The 20,107-nt window shown below is 40.1% G+C and overlaps 1 protein-coding gene across 1 annotated transcript in view; it reads left to right on the top strand.

Moving 5' to 3' along the window:
- PIGL (phosphatidylinositol glycan anchor biosynthesis class L) overlaps positions 1-20,107 on the top strand; it is a 456,545-nt gene that overhangs the window by 397,411 nt on the left and 39,027 nt on the right. Inside the window, exon 6 of the mRNA XM_086955062.1 lies at positions 4,042-4,172. Within this exon, the coding sequence (XP_086811188.1) occupies positions 4,042-4,172 (131 nt within the window). The remainder of the gene's footprint in view (positions 1-4,041; positions 4,173-20,107) is intronic.

Raw genomic sequence — 20,107 nt, 5'->3', positions numbered from 1 at the left:
CAAGATAGCCTCACAATAGTTAAAAACAAAATGGCTGTAATTCACTACCAGAGCATGTCACCTGCACTAGTACATGCTCTACCTTTCACATACTCTGCACCCTGCCCAAAGGGTTACCTTGTGCCTTCCATAGGGGCAACCAATGTGTACAGAAAGGGAAGGGTTAGGCCTGGTCAGTGGGAACACTGGCCAGGTTGACATTGCAGTTCATAGATTGCACACAAGCACTGCGGTGGCAGGCCTGAGACACCATTTTAGGGCTACCCATGTGGGTGGCTCAATCAGTGCTAGTAGTATTTGTATCACCAGCCCTGGCACACTCTGTGCACTTTACTAGGACTTCTTGGAAGATACAAATATGCCAATCATGTATAACCAATAACAATTTACATAGGGAGCACTTGCACTTTGACACTGATCAGCAGTGGCAAAGTGCCCAAAGCATCTAAACCAGCAAAATCTAATTCCAGCAAAGCGCCACAAATATAGGAGGTAGAGGCAAAAAGACAGGGTAAACCACGCCAAAGATGCCAGGTCTAACAATGGGTTTTAGAGGAGACTAGGTTGTTTGCTGCAATCGTGTTCATCCTATAATTGTCACCTTGAATTTAACCAGCCTTATATCAAGGGGCAGATCCGTAGTGCTCCTATCTTATTGTGGCATTCAATTTGGTGGAAAGAAACATTAAACATAACTAGTTATATTCTAAAAGATTGCCTGAAATTAAACAGGGCATTTAAAATACAGTAGTTAAAATACATTGAGTCTAACCTGGAAGTAATTGGTCTTTGAAAATTGTTCAAAGATCCTAACTTCTGCTTGATAATTCCAAGGAAAGAATTGAATTGAAAGGACGATTGCAGGATAGATAGGGCAGAGACAGGTGGGAGAGCAATTGTAACAAGGTTACGGTTAAGCAATACTCTTTACTACACCGCACTGTGTCTTTGTATTTTACATTTGTTTTTAACCTCCAAAATAGATATGTATTGCTACGATTCTATTTGAAATACATCCCTCTAATGCTAGGCCACCTTGCCAAAACGTATTCCATTGGTGCCCTGCCACCTAGCGCCTGTGATGAACAATCCGCCCAAACTTCATTTCTTATTCTTCTGTAATTTATACACAAAGGAAAGGAAAAAATATATTCTACCGCTAATGCACAAACTTAATTTCAGACAATGTCACCCAGCCGTGTATTATCTCCAACTACTACCTAACCCCTTTGCTGTTACTGTTTAGCTTCTTTCTTTCTCTCTGTCCTAAAAAGGAGAAGATTAATTTCATAGGGTGGGTGCACACAGACAACAAGAGGAGTTACTCTAGGATATGTCATTTTATCTTTGTATGTTTGTAATTACTTTTATGCACTTGTATGCGCTTATTTGTATTTATAATGCTTTTAATATCATTGATTGATCTTTGTAGAATACTTTTTATGCCACGTGCAGTGGCGAAATAAACATGGTTTGCATTGCCAGATAGATATGTCATAGTAAATCATCTGATATCCGAGATATGTTTTTTTAATTATATCTGGGCTATCCAACAATATAGGATGTCCCCTTGGATATACCTCAAGATGTTATTAACAACTTATAAGATTCCCTACTACAATCCAACTTTAATTTATTTAAGAACTCCCAATAATGGTTGAGTCCACCAAGGTGGTATTTACCTACCGAGATGTGGGAAATTGACTATGATGAAGCATTCCACAATAGGTTGTGAGTGAGAGGCTTTTTTGCTAAATATTTTAGGATTCCTGTAGGGTGCATCAAAATCTTATAATAAGAACCTGGTCTTTTTTGTGTGTTAGTGGCGATTTGTATTCTACCCATTGAGGTGATGCAGTAGATGTGGGGAATGAGAAGACTTGTGATTTCGAATGTGATATTTGTCTCGTAATAATGATCTCTGGGACCTAGGTTATGGCATTAGTACTTCTTTTAGGTCCAACAGAAAAGTCTTTCCCATTTCTCATATGTGTGATTTCTTGAGTGAGAGGGGAGCCTTATTCAGATAATGAAAAGTGTAATTTTAATTAAAGGGTTATAGTTTAGAAATGGAAGTGATAGTTGAATGACCTCGTCTGCCCCTCTCCCTTCGCCATTCTTAATTACAGTGAGACTGCAGTGGAAGACTCCAGGTCTGTCCTTTTGCCTTGGGCTTGAAGTGATTCAGATTACCAAACTCATACATTCATATAATTACATGTTTGCTGGTAGAATAGTTCAGTTAAGCTGTTGCAGTTTAAGATCATTGTGTTATCTGTATGTAACAAGTTCTAATGCTGCCGGGGTGATTTGGTATTTTTTAGGTCTTGCCTACCAGACAGTGCAAACTCTCTGGATGTCAAAGAACAGTAGCGGGATTATCAAAAATGTACTGTGGCTTAGAACCCGTCCATTGGTTGACTTACTAGTCACTCATTTTGGCTTACCTCTTATTCAACGGCTTGCTTTCCCTGATTGTACATCCCCTGGAGCATAGCTTCCTTTCCATCCTTTTCATTAGATGGCTTGTATCCTTCTACTGCTGATATTTAGGGAGCTACTTTTTAAAGCCTTCAAAAGAGTGCACATGCTTTCTAGCTCTATCCATTGTGTGCTGCTTTCCTCCCCCAAACACTGTCTATTCTCTCAAACGTTCCATGTTTCTGTCTCCCACAAGTGCTGCTCTCTCTTGTGTGCTTCTCCTCTGCCCTCCCAAGTTCAGTGTTGCTATCATTCTCATGTGCTGATCTCTCTCCTCTGGTTCTCTTTTTACCCCTGCGCCAGGGCACAAGTCCTAAAAAAAGAAGTGGGGGGACGCTGTCACCGGAAGTGACGTCACGGCAGGAAGTGATGTCACGAAAGGTGACGAGCTCCTCGACACAGAAAGGCCAAAGAGTGAAGGCCAGCTGTTTGGCAGGGGGGACAGCGCCCCCCCCCCCCCCTGGTAAAATAAGTGACGGGGCGCCGTCCACCTGTGTGGTACCCCGACTCGAGCTCTGCCCTGCGATCATTGTTGCTCTCTCTCTAGTGTGCTGCTTTGTCCCTTCTCCCACATGCAGCTTTATTTTGATTTTATTTCGCTTACCCCTTTGCTTCCCCTATCTGCTCCACTTCTCCTATATTGCTTTCCCGCTCATTCAAATGAATAACTTTTTTTTTAGAGCTTAGCAGGTTCTATTTGTTTCTGGGTGCTCTGCTACATCAAAAGCGCTTTCTTGCACTTACCATTTCTTTTTTTAACCAATCTAGTAAGCACATGCCTTATTAGATTAATCCATTAAAAAAGGAAAATTCACTTTCTTAAGCTTGCACATGCCGTCTGACTCATGCATGTGCCTACAGAATGACGTGCCCGGCAACAGTGGCGGAGTCATTTTGCCTTTTTTCTCCTTCCTTCTGTTGTTTTCTTTGGGGTGAGGGGCACGGGAGAGGTTAGCTTTGATTTTTTTTTTTTTATGTTTTTGTTTTGGCTTTTTTGCTTTTGCTAGTGCTGCACAGCATTGGCCAAACACCATTGGCAAAAACAATAGGTCCAAACATTTAGACTTATTGTCTTTGCCAATGCTTGTTTTATTGCTGAAGTGTCTGAGATTTTAACTGGAGTGCTGCTGTGGTTTATCCACTATGCACGCTTTCCTTTGTATTGGTTAATGCGTTTTTATTCTATTTTGCAGCTTCTAATGTGATATTTGGGAATATAGTTTAAAAATGTTTTTATACTGTCAAGCTAAAAGCTGTAAGTTATTTATGTCGTGTTAACATATGCTGCAGGTAAATGCATATGAGGAATTGACCTTGAAAGGTTGCAGCTTTTTACAAATAAATCCAAAAAGGGGTCTCTCGGATTTCCCAGTAGTTTTAGTGGACAGCAAAACATGAATGAACGCCCACAAATATTGTATGTAACACTGGCCACGTTTGTGATTTTGAAACACAGATTATTTCTTTCTGACGCAGTTTGAGATCTAATCTTATTACTAACCTTACTTTAGTTGGCGTTGCAGCAAATTTAATATGGCTCTTTTTTGTTTAACTCTTGAGGTTCTGTTCTCATTCTGGAGTCTGTAAGCATCTTTAGGAAGTATTTGTCTATTCTGGATGTACCAATCAGCTGGCTCCAAACCGATGACATTCTCTTCATGCTCAATGCGCAGGAGTACAAGCAAGCAAAGGTGAGTATTGGTTACTTTAACCTGTTCTCGCTATATAGGATTTAAGAGACCACATATACACGCACACTTGACATTAATATGTTTTATTTTTCTTAAAAAATGCAGTAGTCTGTTTCTACATCAGCAACAATAAACTTGTTTGATTATGGTATTGGATAAAATCCAGGGCATGAGCTACGGTCCATCACCTTTCTCACTATCACCTACTCAACCTAAAAAGAGTATGTCGGTAATGGCAACGTTTCTGCTTATAGGTGCTGAAAATACACATTGGTGCTATTCTTGATAATTACTGTCCATTTGACAGAGATGAAAATACTCAAACCAATTTGTACACTTTTTTTTGGGGGCGTGGCTTGCGCGCCGCTGGGACATGGCGGGTCGCGCTTGAGCTCTCAGGCGAGTGGGGGCCGGCGGAGATTATTTACCGCTTCCTGACTGCCCCTCTTCGCTGTAAAGCTCGTTCCAGGTGCCGGAATATGTCAGGAGTCGTCTGACATTCATTTGGGCGAATTCTGCTGAAGGCTGCATCTTTTCCCCGGTCAGCTGCTGCGACGCTCGATCTCTTCACGGGCGGCCGCCATCTTACCGCTTGTGACGGAGACGGCGTTTTCTCCTCAGAGGTGCCGCTTTTATTACAATGTTGCAGGTGTGGGGATAGCCTGGATATTTTTTCATCACGGCGCTGAAATGGTAACATCTTTTTTCTATTTTTTTATGCTCATTGGGCTGCTTGGCTAGATACTATGTTGCTCTCTATTTTCTTCAGTGATAATATCTATGGATGGATCTGCTTTTGCCTCACGATGTTTTTGATGTAACCTATTGAGGTCTATGAGGTTCTACCATATATTCTGCTGCCTGCTCACCCTATTAGTCCGCCACTGTCACTGCTTTTAGTGCTTCTCACACTTGGTGTGCTGTATTCCTTGTTTTTGGGGTAACTGCGCAGTTTTTTTTTTCAACTGGCTGTGTATTTTTTCTGTGGGTCTGTCTCTTCATGGCAGCAAATATGGGCCGTCCCACAACTGCTAAAGACCCAAAAGAGGCTGGCACTTCACTCAAACGTCTTAAGTCTGTGTCTCCTACACCTGAGACTGCTCCGTCAGACACCGCCTCTACTCTTGACGCAATATTATCGCGTCTTAACGAGGTGCATGATATTGCACAATCTACAAAGACTAATACGGATTTACTACAAGTGGAGGTGTCCGCTATTCGGAATGACTTCAAAGCCCTGTCTCTTCGAGTTTCGGCCACGGAGTCACGTATAAGTTCCTCAGAGGATAATATCCAGAAGCAAGCCAGGTCTCTCAGCCACTTAGAGCGTTCAATGGCGGCGTTGCGTAAAGACCTCACTGAGCAGGAGGACCGTAATCGTAGATCTAACCTACGCATTTTTGGTCTGCCGGAAGATGCAGTGAAATCATCTTCCTCTATGCTTGATTTTTTGTATCATTGGATTCCTGATACGCTGCAAATTTCATTTCAAAGAGACTTTGAGATAGAAAGAGCACATCGTGTTCCAACTTTTCGTTCTAAGTCTGCCACCCAGCCAAGAGCAATAATTTTTAAGCCACTGCGTTATCAACATACTGAACAAATTCTTTCGCACATGCGCAGGACTAAAAATGTCGTTTGGGAAGGTCATCGAATTTCAATATCTCAAGACTTTGCCAGGGACACAGTCATAAGGAGGAAGGGCTTCCTCAATCTTCGGAAACGTCTTTCAGAGATGAACATTCCCTTTTCCTTTGCTGGTCCCTCCAAATTCCGCATTTCTTACAAGGGACGTTCCAGGATTTTTGATGAGCCGGCGGATTTAGCTACCTTCCTGGACAATCAGATGGAGATTCAGATGGAGATTCAAAGGGCGACTTCCCAGGCTCCTGGTGCTTCGGGCACTTGAAATGTCTTCTTTAGTCTCCTTTATGGTGGCTTTCTATATTTTGCTGTTTCCTCTTCTCTTTCTTGCTGTTAGCATACTGCTGTATTGACTTTTAATTCCGTTATTTCAACTTTTCTTATCTCTCATCTCGGTCATCTTTTCTTTCAACTTACTTTTCTATTTTCTTGCTACTTATCTCTTAATAGTTACGTTGCTTTTTCTGGTATGTGACATTCTCTATCTTTCTTTTTTCTTTTTTCTCCTCCTATTCTGATATTTTCCTACCTTTCTTCTCTCACATATATAATGTTATTATATACAATTATAGTGTATTCATTGAATATATTTTTTAGGATTTGCATATTGATTGTCATGCATTAATCTATTGTTCATGGTTTCTCCTCTTTTATTTATAATGCCTTTTGTTTTGCTTCCTGTTTCTCCTCTTTTCAGAGCTTCCTATCCACATTCTCGCTATTTTATTTCTTATCTGTCGTCCTTCTCTGTTCTTCCTGCGTATTTCTTCAACATTTACATTCCTTTTTATATTACAAGTCTTTTTCTCTCTTTTTTTATATGCCTACTTTCCTATTTTCCTACATTTCTTTTCCCTTCCATCTCTACTTTCTTCCTTCTGTGTCTCAGCTTCATACTCTTGTCATATACAGTTATAGCTTGTTCTTTAATTATGTTATTATCTTGTTAAATATGCACATTATCTGCCTTGCATTTATCTACTGTTTCGGATTTACCTCATATAATTAGTGTCTTAGTAATTATTTTACTAGTATTGCTTATTATACATATATCTCTCGCTAGGGTGTGGTATGTTGCATTTGGGTGTAATAATCTCTTCATTATAAATTTTGGTATTTGCTTTATATGTTCTTTTATTTCTATTTTTTCTTTCTTTATCTACCTAGTTGGCTGTTTTCTGACAGTTCTTTTCTCATACATCTCTTATTTTCTTGCTTCTATCATTCATCCTCATAGTAATGTCATATGCAGTTATAGCTTGTTCCTTAATTATGTTGTTAGCTTTTAGAATATGTATTGTACTCGCTTCGCAATTATCTACTGTTGAAGTTTTTTCTCGCATACTTACTTTGTTCTTATTTATTCTACTAATGTTGCTTATTATAGATATTTCTCTCGCTAGGATGTTGTTATTTTACGCTAGAGTGTAGTAATTTTTTTTCATTATCAGTTTTATTATTTGCATTATAATGAGGTTTTGCGGGACTATGTGTTCCTTGTTACCAGTTCCGATCTTCCTGCTATCCGCTACTATATTTTAGTATTGGGCTACTGTTTTACCCACTTATGCTCCTAGTACGGGCCCCTTGCTCGCCTTTTCCACATTCTCCCTTGCATGTTGTTGGTCTTTTTTAGGCCTCCCCTCCTGCTTCTTTTCTCTCTTCTTTCTATTCTCTTTTCCTCTCTTCTTTCTCTTCTTTTCTCCTGGTCCTCCCACATGGACGCTCCCTCAGTGTTTCTTTTGTTTAATGATTGCTGCCTTGTATTTCTGACGTTGGTTCTTTTTCTGTTATCAGTGTCGTCTTCTATTTACCCCTCTTGTTTTACATGCCGGGTTTAAATGTGTTATTCCTTAATGTTAAGGGTTTGAATCACCCGGTGAAGAGGTCGAAAATTTTGGATTACTGTAAGTCTCTCTCTGCAGATTTGGTTCTTCTTCAAGAGTCCAAGATCACTAATAGAGAAGCGTTGTTTTTGAAGAAAGAATGGGTTTCAGATGTTTCTTGCTCTGATGCCTCTGGCAAACGGAATGGGGTTGTTACTTAAATCTCGAGGAACTCTGGTTTATCAATACTCTCTTCTGATCATGATTCTGATGGTCGGTGGTTGTTATCTAAATTGTCGGATGGACAGCACGATTTATATGTTATGAATATCTATGCCCCGAACGTTGATGATCCAGCTTTTTGGAAATCCATTACCAAAAAATTAAATAACACCCCACATGCTGGTAATCTCATTGTTGGTGGAGATTTTAATTTACCGATGGACCCTCTCTTAGATAGGAATTCTTCGTTTCAGTTTCGCCCTCCTAAATCCCACAAACAAATGCTTAACATGTGTTCCATCTCTCATCTTCACGATCTTTGGCGTCTCCATAATCCCACTGGTAGTGATTTTTCTTTCTTCTCTTCGCCTCATTCCTCCTTCTCTCGTATTGACTATCTCCTAGTTCATTCTTCTCTTCTTTCATCTTCTTCTTCTCCGCTTATACACCCTATTTTGGTCTCTGATCATGCTGCGGTCACTTTTAAGCTATCATCCTTTGCCCCTAAATCACGCGCTCGTTCATGGAGATTAAATACTGAAGTCTTGCATGACCCTTCTCAGGTTGATGAATTTTCTACGGCTATAGATACTTTTTTCCGTGAAAACGAATGCTCTGTCTCTTCCCCAATCGTTCTGTGGGACTCCTTTAAATGCACTTTCCGGGGTCAGGTCATTAAATGTATGTCCAGACGTAATTCAGCTATTAAGAAAGAACTTATAGATTTGTCAACTGAAATCAAGACTCTGGAAGCTTCCTTTCGGCATTCTAAAGATCCGACTTGCTTACAACAAATTAAGCTACTAAAATACAAATATAATACCATTGTCACTAAAAGGGCTCATATTGGTGTCCAAGCACAAAAGTCCAAGAAGTTGCTATTAAAGAATCGGGCTGGGAAACTTCTGGCTGCTACCTTAAAATTTCAAGATTTCTCTTTTAAGTCCTCGCAAATCTCTTCTATTACGGACCACACCGGCTCTAAACGATTCCAAACAGGGGAAATTCTTGGAGTTTTTCGCGACTTTTATAATAAATTATATACCCCTTCTAACCAATCCTCTTTTGACCAATGTCAAGATTTTTTGAAATCGGTTCCGATTCAGTCGATCTCTGAGGAGGATCGTTCTTTTCTAAATAAACCCATTTCCCCCGAAGAAATAGTGTCTGCGATCAAGGCTACTCGTTCTGGTAAAGCTCCTGGCCCTGATGGCTATCCAATATTATTTTATAAAACTTTTCTCCCTTCGCTTGTCCCTAAGTTGCAATCGGTCTTTGATTATTTTGTTAAGGATGGATCTGTCTCTGGTACAGCTGCTGAAGCCACCATAGTTGTGCTCCCGAAAGAGGGGAAAGATCATTCGGATCCTAAAATCTTCCGACCTATTTCTCTCCTTAACATGGAAGTGAAGATTTTTGCTAAAATCCTGGCTAAAAGATTAGAATCCTTTATTCCCCATCTTGTACATCCTTCCCAAACTGGTTTTGTAAAAGGTCGTCTTGCAAGGGACAATATACGCACATTCTGTCATATTATTGGTGCTGCCAAGCGGTCTCAACTTCCTGCAGCGGCCTTGGCCCTTGATGCGGAAAAGGCCTTCGACAAGGTCTCTTGGCCATTCCTTCGAGCTGTCTTATGCGCGCATAACCTCGGAGACTCTTTCATTAATATGGTAATGTCTTCATATTCCCAACCTAAAGCTAACATTAGAGTCAATGGTGCTCCGTCTTCGTTTTTTGATCTTCGCCAAGGCACGAGACAGGGCTGTCCCTTATCCCCACTTTTATTTTTATTATCTATTGATCCTCTTCTTCGTTTGATTGACCTTCACCCTAATATTAAAGGTTTTTCTTTTGGTTCTCACTGTCTTAAAACTGCCGCATACGCGGACGATGTTCTTATTTTCTCGGATGATATCGCCTTGGCCATCCCTGCTATTTCTGACACCATTTCCTTGTTTTCAACGGTCTCGGGTTATACCCTAAATAAGGATAAGACAGAGATGTTCCCTCTGAATGCTTATTGTTTTCCTGCTCATATGGGCTCGGCTGGCTTTAAGTGGCAATCTAAACAGCTGAAGTACCTAGGAATTTATTTCTGTTCTACTCTTCATGCCACCGTTGCTTATAACGAATCTCAGACTCAAAGTGCGTCGTCTTTTGGATTCATGGTCTCCGAAACATATCTCATGGTGGGGTCGCTTACAAACTCTAAAAATGATGATCACGCCGATTATTAATTTTGTTTCCTCCATGCTTCCGCTTAAATTATCCGATTCCTTTTTTCGAGAAATTGATGGTCTGACTTCTAAATTTCTGTGGAATAACAAACGAGCTCGATTAGCATATAAATACTTGCGTCGACCTTGTGATATGGGAGGTTGTAACTTTCCTGATTGGGAGAAATACCAAACTTCCTTTTTGGCCTCTCAGGGTGCTTTTTGGTTTTCTCCTCCAACTCGTCATGTTCCCTCTTGGCTGCTCATAGAACAGGAATTAGCATCAACTCTACCTACTGCCTCTTTCTGTACTACATCTACCTTGCATATTCTGTTTTCCCGTTCTATCATTATTGATACAATTGCTGCGGTCAAGAAATTAGATAGGAAGGTGGCTATTCCCCTGCATAAAACTAGGTGGTCATCTATTTGGAGAAACTCCAAAATTAAGCTTAATATTTCTTCCACCCTCATGTCATACTGGGCAGGAAAAGGAATCTCTCTTGTTCAGCATCTGTATAGTGATTCCGGTGATCCATTACCTTTCTCTACCTTGGCTCACAAACACTCTTTAACGAATCTTGACTTTTATACCTTTCTTAAAATCAAGGTAGCTGTTTCTAAAGTCCGTCTTCACCCCTCCTCCTCCACCATCTCGCTTTTCCACATTTGGCTCAAATCTGGTCATGTTGCCTCCAAAATCTATACATTTCTGTCCTCTGCTTCGCTTCCTGAACAGACGGTTGCGCAACAAATATGGTCACGCCATTTTGATCCCAACGTCACGGACCATATTTCGTCCGAAGCTTGGCAATCTATTGGTAAATTGGCTCTCCGTAATAAAATTGCTCCTTCCTTAATGCAATCTAAGTTTTTCTCGATCAATCTCCTCCATTGGACGCCTGTGCATCTTCATTCGCTTAACCTTAAAGACGATGATCTTTGCTGGAGTTGCGGTTTGGTGGCTGGTGATTTTCCCCATATGTTTTATCATTGCTCCTTACTTAAACCTTTTCGGGACCTCATTCAGAAACATTTATCTCTTATTTTTAACATTGAGCTCCAACTTTCCTTTCCTTTAGTTTTATTAGGCCCTTTGGCGGCTCCCATTCCTCTCCCTTTAGACCCGTTGGAATTACAGTTACTAGATCTTCTCTTGACTGTAGCGGTCAAGATCATTCTTATGGAATGGAAATCCTTTTCGGCTGTCTCTTATCATACGTGGTGGGCGTGGGTATCCTTTTTACGCAGTGCACACACCTCGGTTGACCAAGCACACCTTTCGCCTTCCATTTCTAAAGGGGTTTGGACGGCCTTGGACGATTATATGGAGTTGTCCGCGAAAGGGTTGGTCCCTCAGTTCCCTTTTGATTTGTCTGTCTAATTGTTGTCTATTTTGTGTTCTACATTGGGCCAGTCCTGTGGGAATCCTTCTTCTTCTTATTTCTTCTTTCCTGTCCTCTCTTCCCTTTCATCTTTTCTATTGCTTTTTCTTTTCTTTCATACTTTCTTTTCTTCTGTTTCCTCCCTTGCCCCCATCCTCGAATCAGAAGGTGATACGTTTGTTTATTGTTTGCTAAAAGCTTATACATGATCAGATCCTCTACCTGTCATCGATTGCTTTTTAATTTTATCTACAGCTTTTTTATTTACTTCCCAAGTCGAACACATGTTTGTATTTTTCTCTTGTATCAAAATGTATCACTTATATTGTATTTGGTTTTTACTATTGGTATCATTATCTCTCTTAATAAAATCTTCTTGAAATAAAAAAAAAACAATTTGTACACTTTTCCCCCTGGTATTGGTGTCCACCGATTGGTTGCACTACTGTTTGTGAGTACTAAGGCATCTCAACTTGTCCCTAGTTCTTAACATTTTTCGTTTGTTTCTAATATGTCTATGTTAACTACTAATTCCCAGGAATCCCTGCTAGCTCCTTCTTTTGTTGCTTTGCCCAGGAGAAATAGCATAACACCGACGACAGACAGGCCTATCAGTGACTCAACAGATGTCAATATTCTATTGCCCTCAACTACCCGACTATCTGCAACTCCTTCTTTACTGTCTACAACGATGATTCTACTCCCTTGAATGAGGAGAATTTAGAAAACGAGGGTCACAACATTATAGAGTCCATCCTCTATCCTAAATATTAGCGATAGCCCATGTGTAAGAACGAGAGGCCAGAAGGCCAGATCCAAGCAAAAACACTCTGCTAGAGCAAGGCAACATAGTAAATCCAACAAAACGCATAAAAAGAACACCAAAGCGAAAGAGAGCAAAGCCCCGGGAAATTTAAATGGGATCAGTGTAAGTGAAGATAATGGTCAGCCAGCGATTGTCCCCCACTTAGATGCTAATAGGGATCTAATTGATGAATCTTTTTGGTAAAGAATGGAAACTCTTCTAATGACTTTCCTGGAACCAATTACCTCAAAGGTTACAAATATAGAACTGAGGTTAACCAATATTGAGGGTAAGTTTGACACCAAGCAATATTAAGCCCCAATCTTACTCTAGTGCTACTTGCTCCAAAACTGGTACCCCAGTTTTAGCTAAAGCGCCAGTTCCACCTAAAGTGGCTGTTCCGGTTAAAACGTCAGTTCCATCTAAAGTGTTAGCCAAAACTAAAAACATTAATTCAAAACCCACTGATCGACCTAATCATAGCATTTTAAGGGGAGATAATACTATTCATGAAAAGGGGCCTGTTGATTCACCTTCTGTAGCCCCGAATGCATCTTCGCTTATACCACCTCATAAACATAGAACACCGGAAGATCATTTTGAGGAAGGAGTAACACCGAACCTTTTTAATTTAAATCTCCCCCCAGAAGCAACACCGTATCCTGTGGTCTTGGCAAACGTACCTCCACTATCCGCCAATACTGACGAAAACTGGGCAACTTTGAAAAATAAATCCCTTCACTTTTTGTCATCTAGGGTAGGACTCCAAAGCCATCTCTTCACAGAGTTCAAAATGGTTAGACGAGCAAGATGGATAGGCACCTCGACTAAAACACTGAGAGGTGACTGTGTAGTCTTATCATTTCGTTCCCCTCAGTTGGTCAACACTGTGATGGAGAGAGCGGCTATGTCAATTTCTGACCCACATCTTGTCAATATTCTTCCCCGTGGCTACTTTTACCCTCCTCCTCGGCCAAACAGACGAATTGCCCCTGTCTGCTACCCGATTAGGAATTTGGAAGAGCCATGGGCTTGAAGCTATGGGATTCCCACGTTTAATTATTTTGACACACTTAGTGGTTTGGAAAATATTGACTGACTGAGGTCAATTATTGCTAATCCTACTGCTAATCCCACTGTTAAAGGTACAGATAAAGATTCCTATTTCAAACCTTGTACGAGGGATAGCGTAGCTATATCTGGGGAGAACATACCGCCATTAATGTTAACTACGTGTAAAAATGGGGAGCTCGGGGGGGGGAGGCCTGGCAACAGAGGAGCATATGGGGTGGGAGGACAATCAGCTAGCCCCCCCTCTACACGCTAACCATACGATCCTGTCCCCAACAGTTTCGTCCACCACAGTAGCCTTGTCTACCCCACTGAAAGATCTACCGGTTCTTAATATTTCATCCTGGAACATTGCGGGTATTAGATCTAAAATTGATCACCCCGTTTGGAGGGACTTTACTGAATCACAAGACTTGCTATGCTTTCAAGAAACATGGACCTTGGACCCAGTGCACTTGAATGGCTATAGAACATTTTGTACCCCAGCTGTAGCCGTCTCCCACGGGAGACCTAAAGGCGGTCTGAGCATTTATCTATCCAACAAACTAAAGTGTGGGAAAATTATTGAACCTGTTAAAGATATATATTCTCAAATGCTGGTTCTTGACATGGGTTGTGATTTTCCGATTGCTGTGGTTAATATATATAACAACATTCCTGTTGACGATGTTATGAGTATTTTGAGTATTTTGAGGAAAATGACCAAGGTTTTACTTAAGCAAGAAAAAATCTTTAAACAAAAACTGATGGTAATTATGTTAGGAGATTTTAATTGCAATTTGTGTGAATCAACTATGGATAACAGGTGTGGCCTAGCTCAGGATGAAGGTGAGGGGCATCTTCATTTTAAGCATAACTTACTAGGGGATCAATTGAATAATCTGTTATCCACTTTTGATTTAGGTTTTGTTAATGAAATGTGCACTTCTGCTCCAATAGTAGTCCCAACATTCTATGGTAGAGGTTGTTTTACAACTATAGATTTTATTACTATTTCTAATAACAGCAGGAACAGAATAAATACCTTTAATGTCCTTGATATAACGTTGAGTGACCACTTTCCATTATGCCTGTCTATTTTCCTATGGTTGAAAAATGCTCCCGGGAAATTAAAAAGTGTCTAGAGACATATTTATCACCTAATACTTGCCTCGCATCCTTTCAAGTAATATCAAATGAAATTAAAAACTCCTTAACTAGACAATTTAAGAACAGGAAGAAAGAGGGAGGATGGTTTGACTCTAGATGCACTAAGGCTTAAGCAACGCTAAAAAAGGCTTTGCATAACAACCCTAGATCAGCCGATGAAATCCGTAGACTTAGGAAAGACTATAAAGAGGCGATTAAAGCTAGGAAAAACACTCTGAAAGCCGAAGCTTGGGAAGCATTCCATACAGCCTCAGTAACTAACGACAGTGTGAATTTTTGGAAAATCGTTAAAACTCCATTCCTCCCCGAAGAGTCTGGTCCGAAAATAGATATTGCCATTTGTAACTTAGACTGGGTCAGACACTTCGAAAGAGTTTACGAAGGAGAAGAACATAAAGAAGGCCAAGTGGAGTCATTGATCTCCCTTGACAACTATCCTTTTAATAGTAATTTGTATTTTACATTGGAGGAGGTGGCAAAGGCGCTGAGTAAAAGCAAGGGCGCAAAGGCGCCTGGGCCGGATGGGGTCCCCATAGACCTTTTTAAGAGTATCCCAGCACTGTGGGCGCCCCTTCTGGTTCAGGTGCTCAATGCTAGCTGTGTTGCTGAATTCTTGCCCACATGGGTGGAATCTGTAATTGTTCCAATTTATAAAAAAGGAAATAGACAGGATCCTGCCTGTTATAGGCCTATTTCCCTACTGGATTCCTTTACAAAAATAGCGGGCAGAATTATCCTAGACCGACTACTGGAATGGGCGGAGGAAAACTCTGTCCTGTCCGACCTCCAGTATGGCTTTCGCCCAGGTCTGGGGACAGTAGAGCAGGGTTTGAACTTGCTCTTGTTGATCAGGAAATACACAAGGGCAAAACAAGCAAACTTGTTTTTGACCTTTGTGGATCTCTCGTCCCCTTTTGATTGTGTGGTACATTCCAAACTATGGTCTATACTGGAACATCTTGGGGTTGAATCAAATATTATTTATTATCTTAAACGTTTTTATAGTAATGCGACTGCCCGAGTACGTTTTGGTCTAAATGGAGAACGCACTGACACAATACCCATCAGGAGCGGGGTCAGGCAGGTTTGTGTCCTGGCCCCCTTCCTTTTTAATTTATATATTAACGGGTTGGAAGGTGTCTTGTGCAAAGGCAGTTCGGGACCCCCCCTTCGTAGGCGGCCGCTCAATACCAGCACTTTTGTACGCTGACGATGCTGTACTTATGTCACGTACTCAGGTGGGCCTACAGCGTGTGGTCGATAGTTTCTGCCGCTTTATGAAGGAGTTGGGACTGAAAGTCAACACATCAAAAACTTTTACTATGTATTGTGGTAAACAAAATATATCCAAGAGACCAATTTTTATAGCAGGGCCAAAATTGGAATTTGCTAAACATTTTTCCTATCTCGGGATACATTTTGCTCAAAATGAGACGTGGTCTCAAGCTATTTCTGTTAAAAAGCTTGAGCTTTCAAGATATACTGCCGCTCTCAAAATCTTTTCTAGTAAGTTAGGAACAAGACCCCCGTGGAATTGATTAAAATCTACAAAGCTAAGTGTGTAACTGGCACTATTTATGGCAGTGGGGTCTGGGGTCTTGCTTAACCCCGCACCCATCCGGGTCCCCGAAAATACCTTCATAAAATACATACTGGCAGTTCCTAAAAGCTCTTCCAATTTCAATTGCCACTCAGAACTTGGCCTATCTTACATTACTGATCTTATTAAAATAGAGACAGTTCTACTATGGCACAGAGTCTGGACCCAAGAAGCGACACACTTAAATAGAGATGTCCTGACAGATATTCTGAAATTGGATGGTGCCATAAAAATCCCATGGGTGAAGTATGTTCATAGCTTTCTTAAAGATATCGGTAGAGAAGAATACTTACAGAATCCCTCTGATATCTCAGCAATTTCTCGAAAAAACTTGAAGAAAGAGTGTTTAGCACTTTTGGATTCCAATAGGACTGCTGCGGAGGCCCTAAAATCCTCTTTTCAGCAGCATCAACTGGTTTTAGTAACTTTTAAGATTCAGCCCTATTTAATTTATGTAACAAGCACTTATGAGCGATTTCTACTCACACGTTTCAGATTTAACATCCTCCACAGACTGGTTAGCTTTCCCACGATCAACAACTGGACACATGAGCTACCTCTCTGTCCCTGTGATAACACCTCTTCTCAGAGTACGATTCATGTATTTCTTTTTTGTAAATTTTATGACGAAATGAGGAAAATTGTTCTATTACCTTTATTAAGAGAGCTAGGACTTTGTCATTGTCGTGTGGCGATGATTAGCATTCAAGCTCTAGATAATCATGTATCTGTATCAAGAACAACTTAGTTCCTAAAAAATGTTATAACTATCAGGAAACGTAGGGACACTTAATCTGCACTTTATAAACCAAATTGTTTTTATCTTCTTAATTAACTGGTTTTTAAATGAATTTAATGAAATTCTGTATCTTTATGTAACTATGTATTTATGATATTTTATCTGTACTTTTATGATTGCATCAAACAATCGAATAAAGATATTTTGAATTGAATTACCAATTTGATGAAATCATGATTTTCTTTATCTCGTATTTCAGTCATGAAATCGTGGAACAATTGTTCCTTCCACCATCAATGTGTACATAATGTGTTTCCCCAATCTCCAGTCCATTTCAGGATATAGACAGTCCTTTGTCAAGGGGTTATGTGACATTCTGTAAATCCAAATATTTGAACAATCATTATTATTGTATCTCAGTTATTCTGTGCTTAAATCATGCCTGCCAATATCTACTATAAGCATTCTATATATGTGGCCTGCCATTTATCTGACATGTTCTCTATATAAAGCATCAAACACTACAAATCTGAAACTAAAACAACCTGTTCTTAATGTGTTCATGAAGAAGTAATAATCTGTTTACTATGATAATTCTGATACATTTAAATTGCTTAAGTGTTTTTTAAAAGCCGTCAGTGTATTTAGTAGTGATGTTATATAGGCCACGGCAGAAATGTTTCCATTTTACATGTACTCGTTTAAAGTTGATGTCTTTTTAAACAATGATTTTTGACACACATTTGCTTGCGCACCTGAATGAGATAGCGTACTCATAAATTATTTGCTTACAGTTACATTTCTTCATAGGCATATTATCATTCTTTAGAACATTCTGATCAAGGACCCAGTGCACTGCGCACACTGGCCTTGTTTGTTGTGGTCTGTTCATCAACAGCTATGGGTGGGTAGAATAAACATGACAGCCGGACCAGAGCTCAGGCACAGTATGAATGGGTTCAGTTTTATTATATAAACTGCACCAAGCATTTGTTTAGGCAGAGGAGCATTTCAGTGGATTGTCGCGGTCGCCTGTGCCTGAATTCCATACTATCCTAAGAAGGACCGCATCCTATTCTACACCAAGACTAACTATCAGATGACACACCCAGAGGTAAATGGGGAATTAGACCATTACAAGGTACACTGGCAGATCCGCACACCCTATGCCTTGTAGGATAGGCAGTGCTGTGTAGGAGTATAAGTTTATGCATCAATATCATCAACACAAATGCACAATGGTTGAATTGTTGATATTTTCACCATTTATGTATTATTGCTGATTACAATGGTGTGTGTCTTCTATTAATCGTTGCAGCACACATATTTTACAATTACTTCAATAAATGTTTGAAATGCCAGTTTATGTGCTTCCTGTGTTTCCCTTTGGTCATGTCTAATGTAACTATAAAAGGGTAGATCGGTTCCCATGATGTCCCTAGGGAAATCAGGGTTGTCATATTCTGAGGTTGCAGACAACATCCGGAACCTTGTAAGGTTTAGAAGTCCAGATGGTGCACTGTGAGCTAGCCAGGAACTAGGTCAACATATTCTGATGGTCTTATAGGACTCAGTTGCACATTGTTTTGATGCTTATGTTGCCCAACACACAGCCTTACTGAATTAGTAGGAATCAAATGACAATTTAGACATCATCACAGTTTTAGATACCTTGCATCGAGGTGCCCCTTACCTTACATACACGCTTACATCGTGAACTTAGTCTCATCTAGATAAATGCGGTTTAGTGGGTACACATTTTACCATAAACCTCCTAATTCCAAACATGTTATGGTTGGCATTCCCATTGGCTTTTATCACTCACACAGCTAACAAATTGAGGCACTTTGTAGTGGGCAATTCATGTTCCACCATGACGTTTATCGCTCATGTGGCTAAGACACATTGTCAACATGATGGTAGTTTCTTCCCGTTTACACCATTTCATAGATAGAAGCAGCCATAAACATTGTACAAAACACACACAGAGTTTTCAATTTGATAATTACAATATCATTGCAGTTTCCAATCGTAGCACACTTAGCTTAAGCTTCAGGTTTCTTATAATTAGTGATTCAGTGCTAGATTGACAGTTACGCTTTAAAGTGCAAATATCAAGACCTTAGATCTACCTAGCCTAATCGTAATTATACAGTTCACATATTTTGTTGTTTTGACTCGACTTTTTACAGCGAGTTGAAGAATTATCATGGTGAATGGATGATGATTCCTTCATGGACACATCAATTCCAGGTTGTTTTAGTGTCGGTTTTGTAGTATTTGATGTTACATTTAGAACATATCAGATCAATGACTGACTACATATATATATATATAACTCTTATAGTAGATATCAGCAGGCACACGATAAGAACAGAATAGCTTAGCTAAACTAATTATTGATTGTACATTTTTTTTGATTTGCAGATTGCTATGTAAACCCCTGACGAAGGGCTTTTTTCAACAACCCAAAATACACTGGGAATTAGGGAAACCCTCCATGTGTGCATTGAGGATGGAATGAGCAATTGCTAAACGATTTAATGCATCAAATACAATGAAATAAAATATATTATGATTTCATCGAATTGGTTAGAAATGGGAACACTCAGAAGTACATTTGAAGTGTTATGAACAAGGGAGAAATTGAGAAGATTGCCCCAAGATGCACGTAAAACGGTAGTCACAGCTCTAGCATTATCCCGCCTGGACTACGGAAATGCACTGTATGCAGGAGCCAGAATAAAAATCATAGATAAGATGCAGCGCCTTCAAAATGCTGCAGCAAGACTGATCCTGGACATACCAAAGTTTCAGTCCGTCAGCCATAAATTAGCATCACTTCATTGGCTTCCAGTCGCCAAAAGAGTCAAATTTAAATCACTATGTTTGACCTATAAGGCCCTGCAGGGCAAAGGACCTCTTTTCATAAAGACGCAGTTGAGGAAATACGAACCATCCAGACTACTTAGATCTGGCCAACAAAAACTGATAGCAATACCCAAGTTCAAACGAGCGAACTGGGGGGGAGAAGTTTCTTCGTCCACGCAGCAAGGACATGGAATCAACTACCATTAGATATAAAAAACAGCCCATCTTTGGACTTGTTCAGAAAGCAAATTAAAACATGGTTGTTCACTGCATAAACCTAAGACCAGTTCAGGACTACAGACATGTCATAGCGCCAAGACGCCTCCGGGCATTCGTGCGCTTTAGAAATAGATAAATCAAATCAAATCAAAGTCATGGTACTCACAAGTAGTCGTGCAACCAAT

Source organism: Lissotriton vulgaris, chromosome 2_1 (genome assembly GCF_964263255.1).
Source record: "Lissotriton vulgaris chromosome 2_1, aLisVul1.2, whole genome shotgun sequence".
In the NCBI taxonomy this organism is placed as follows: domain Eukaryota; kingdom Metazoa; phylum Chordata; class Amphibia; order Caudata; family Salamandridae; genus Lissotriton; species Lissotriton vulgaris.
Note: the sequence above shows the minus strand (reverse complement) of the source record. Positions and strands in the feature narration are given on the sequence as shown.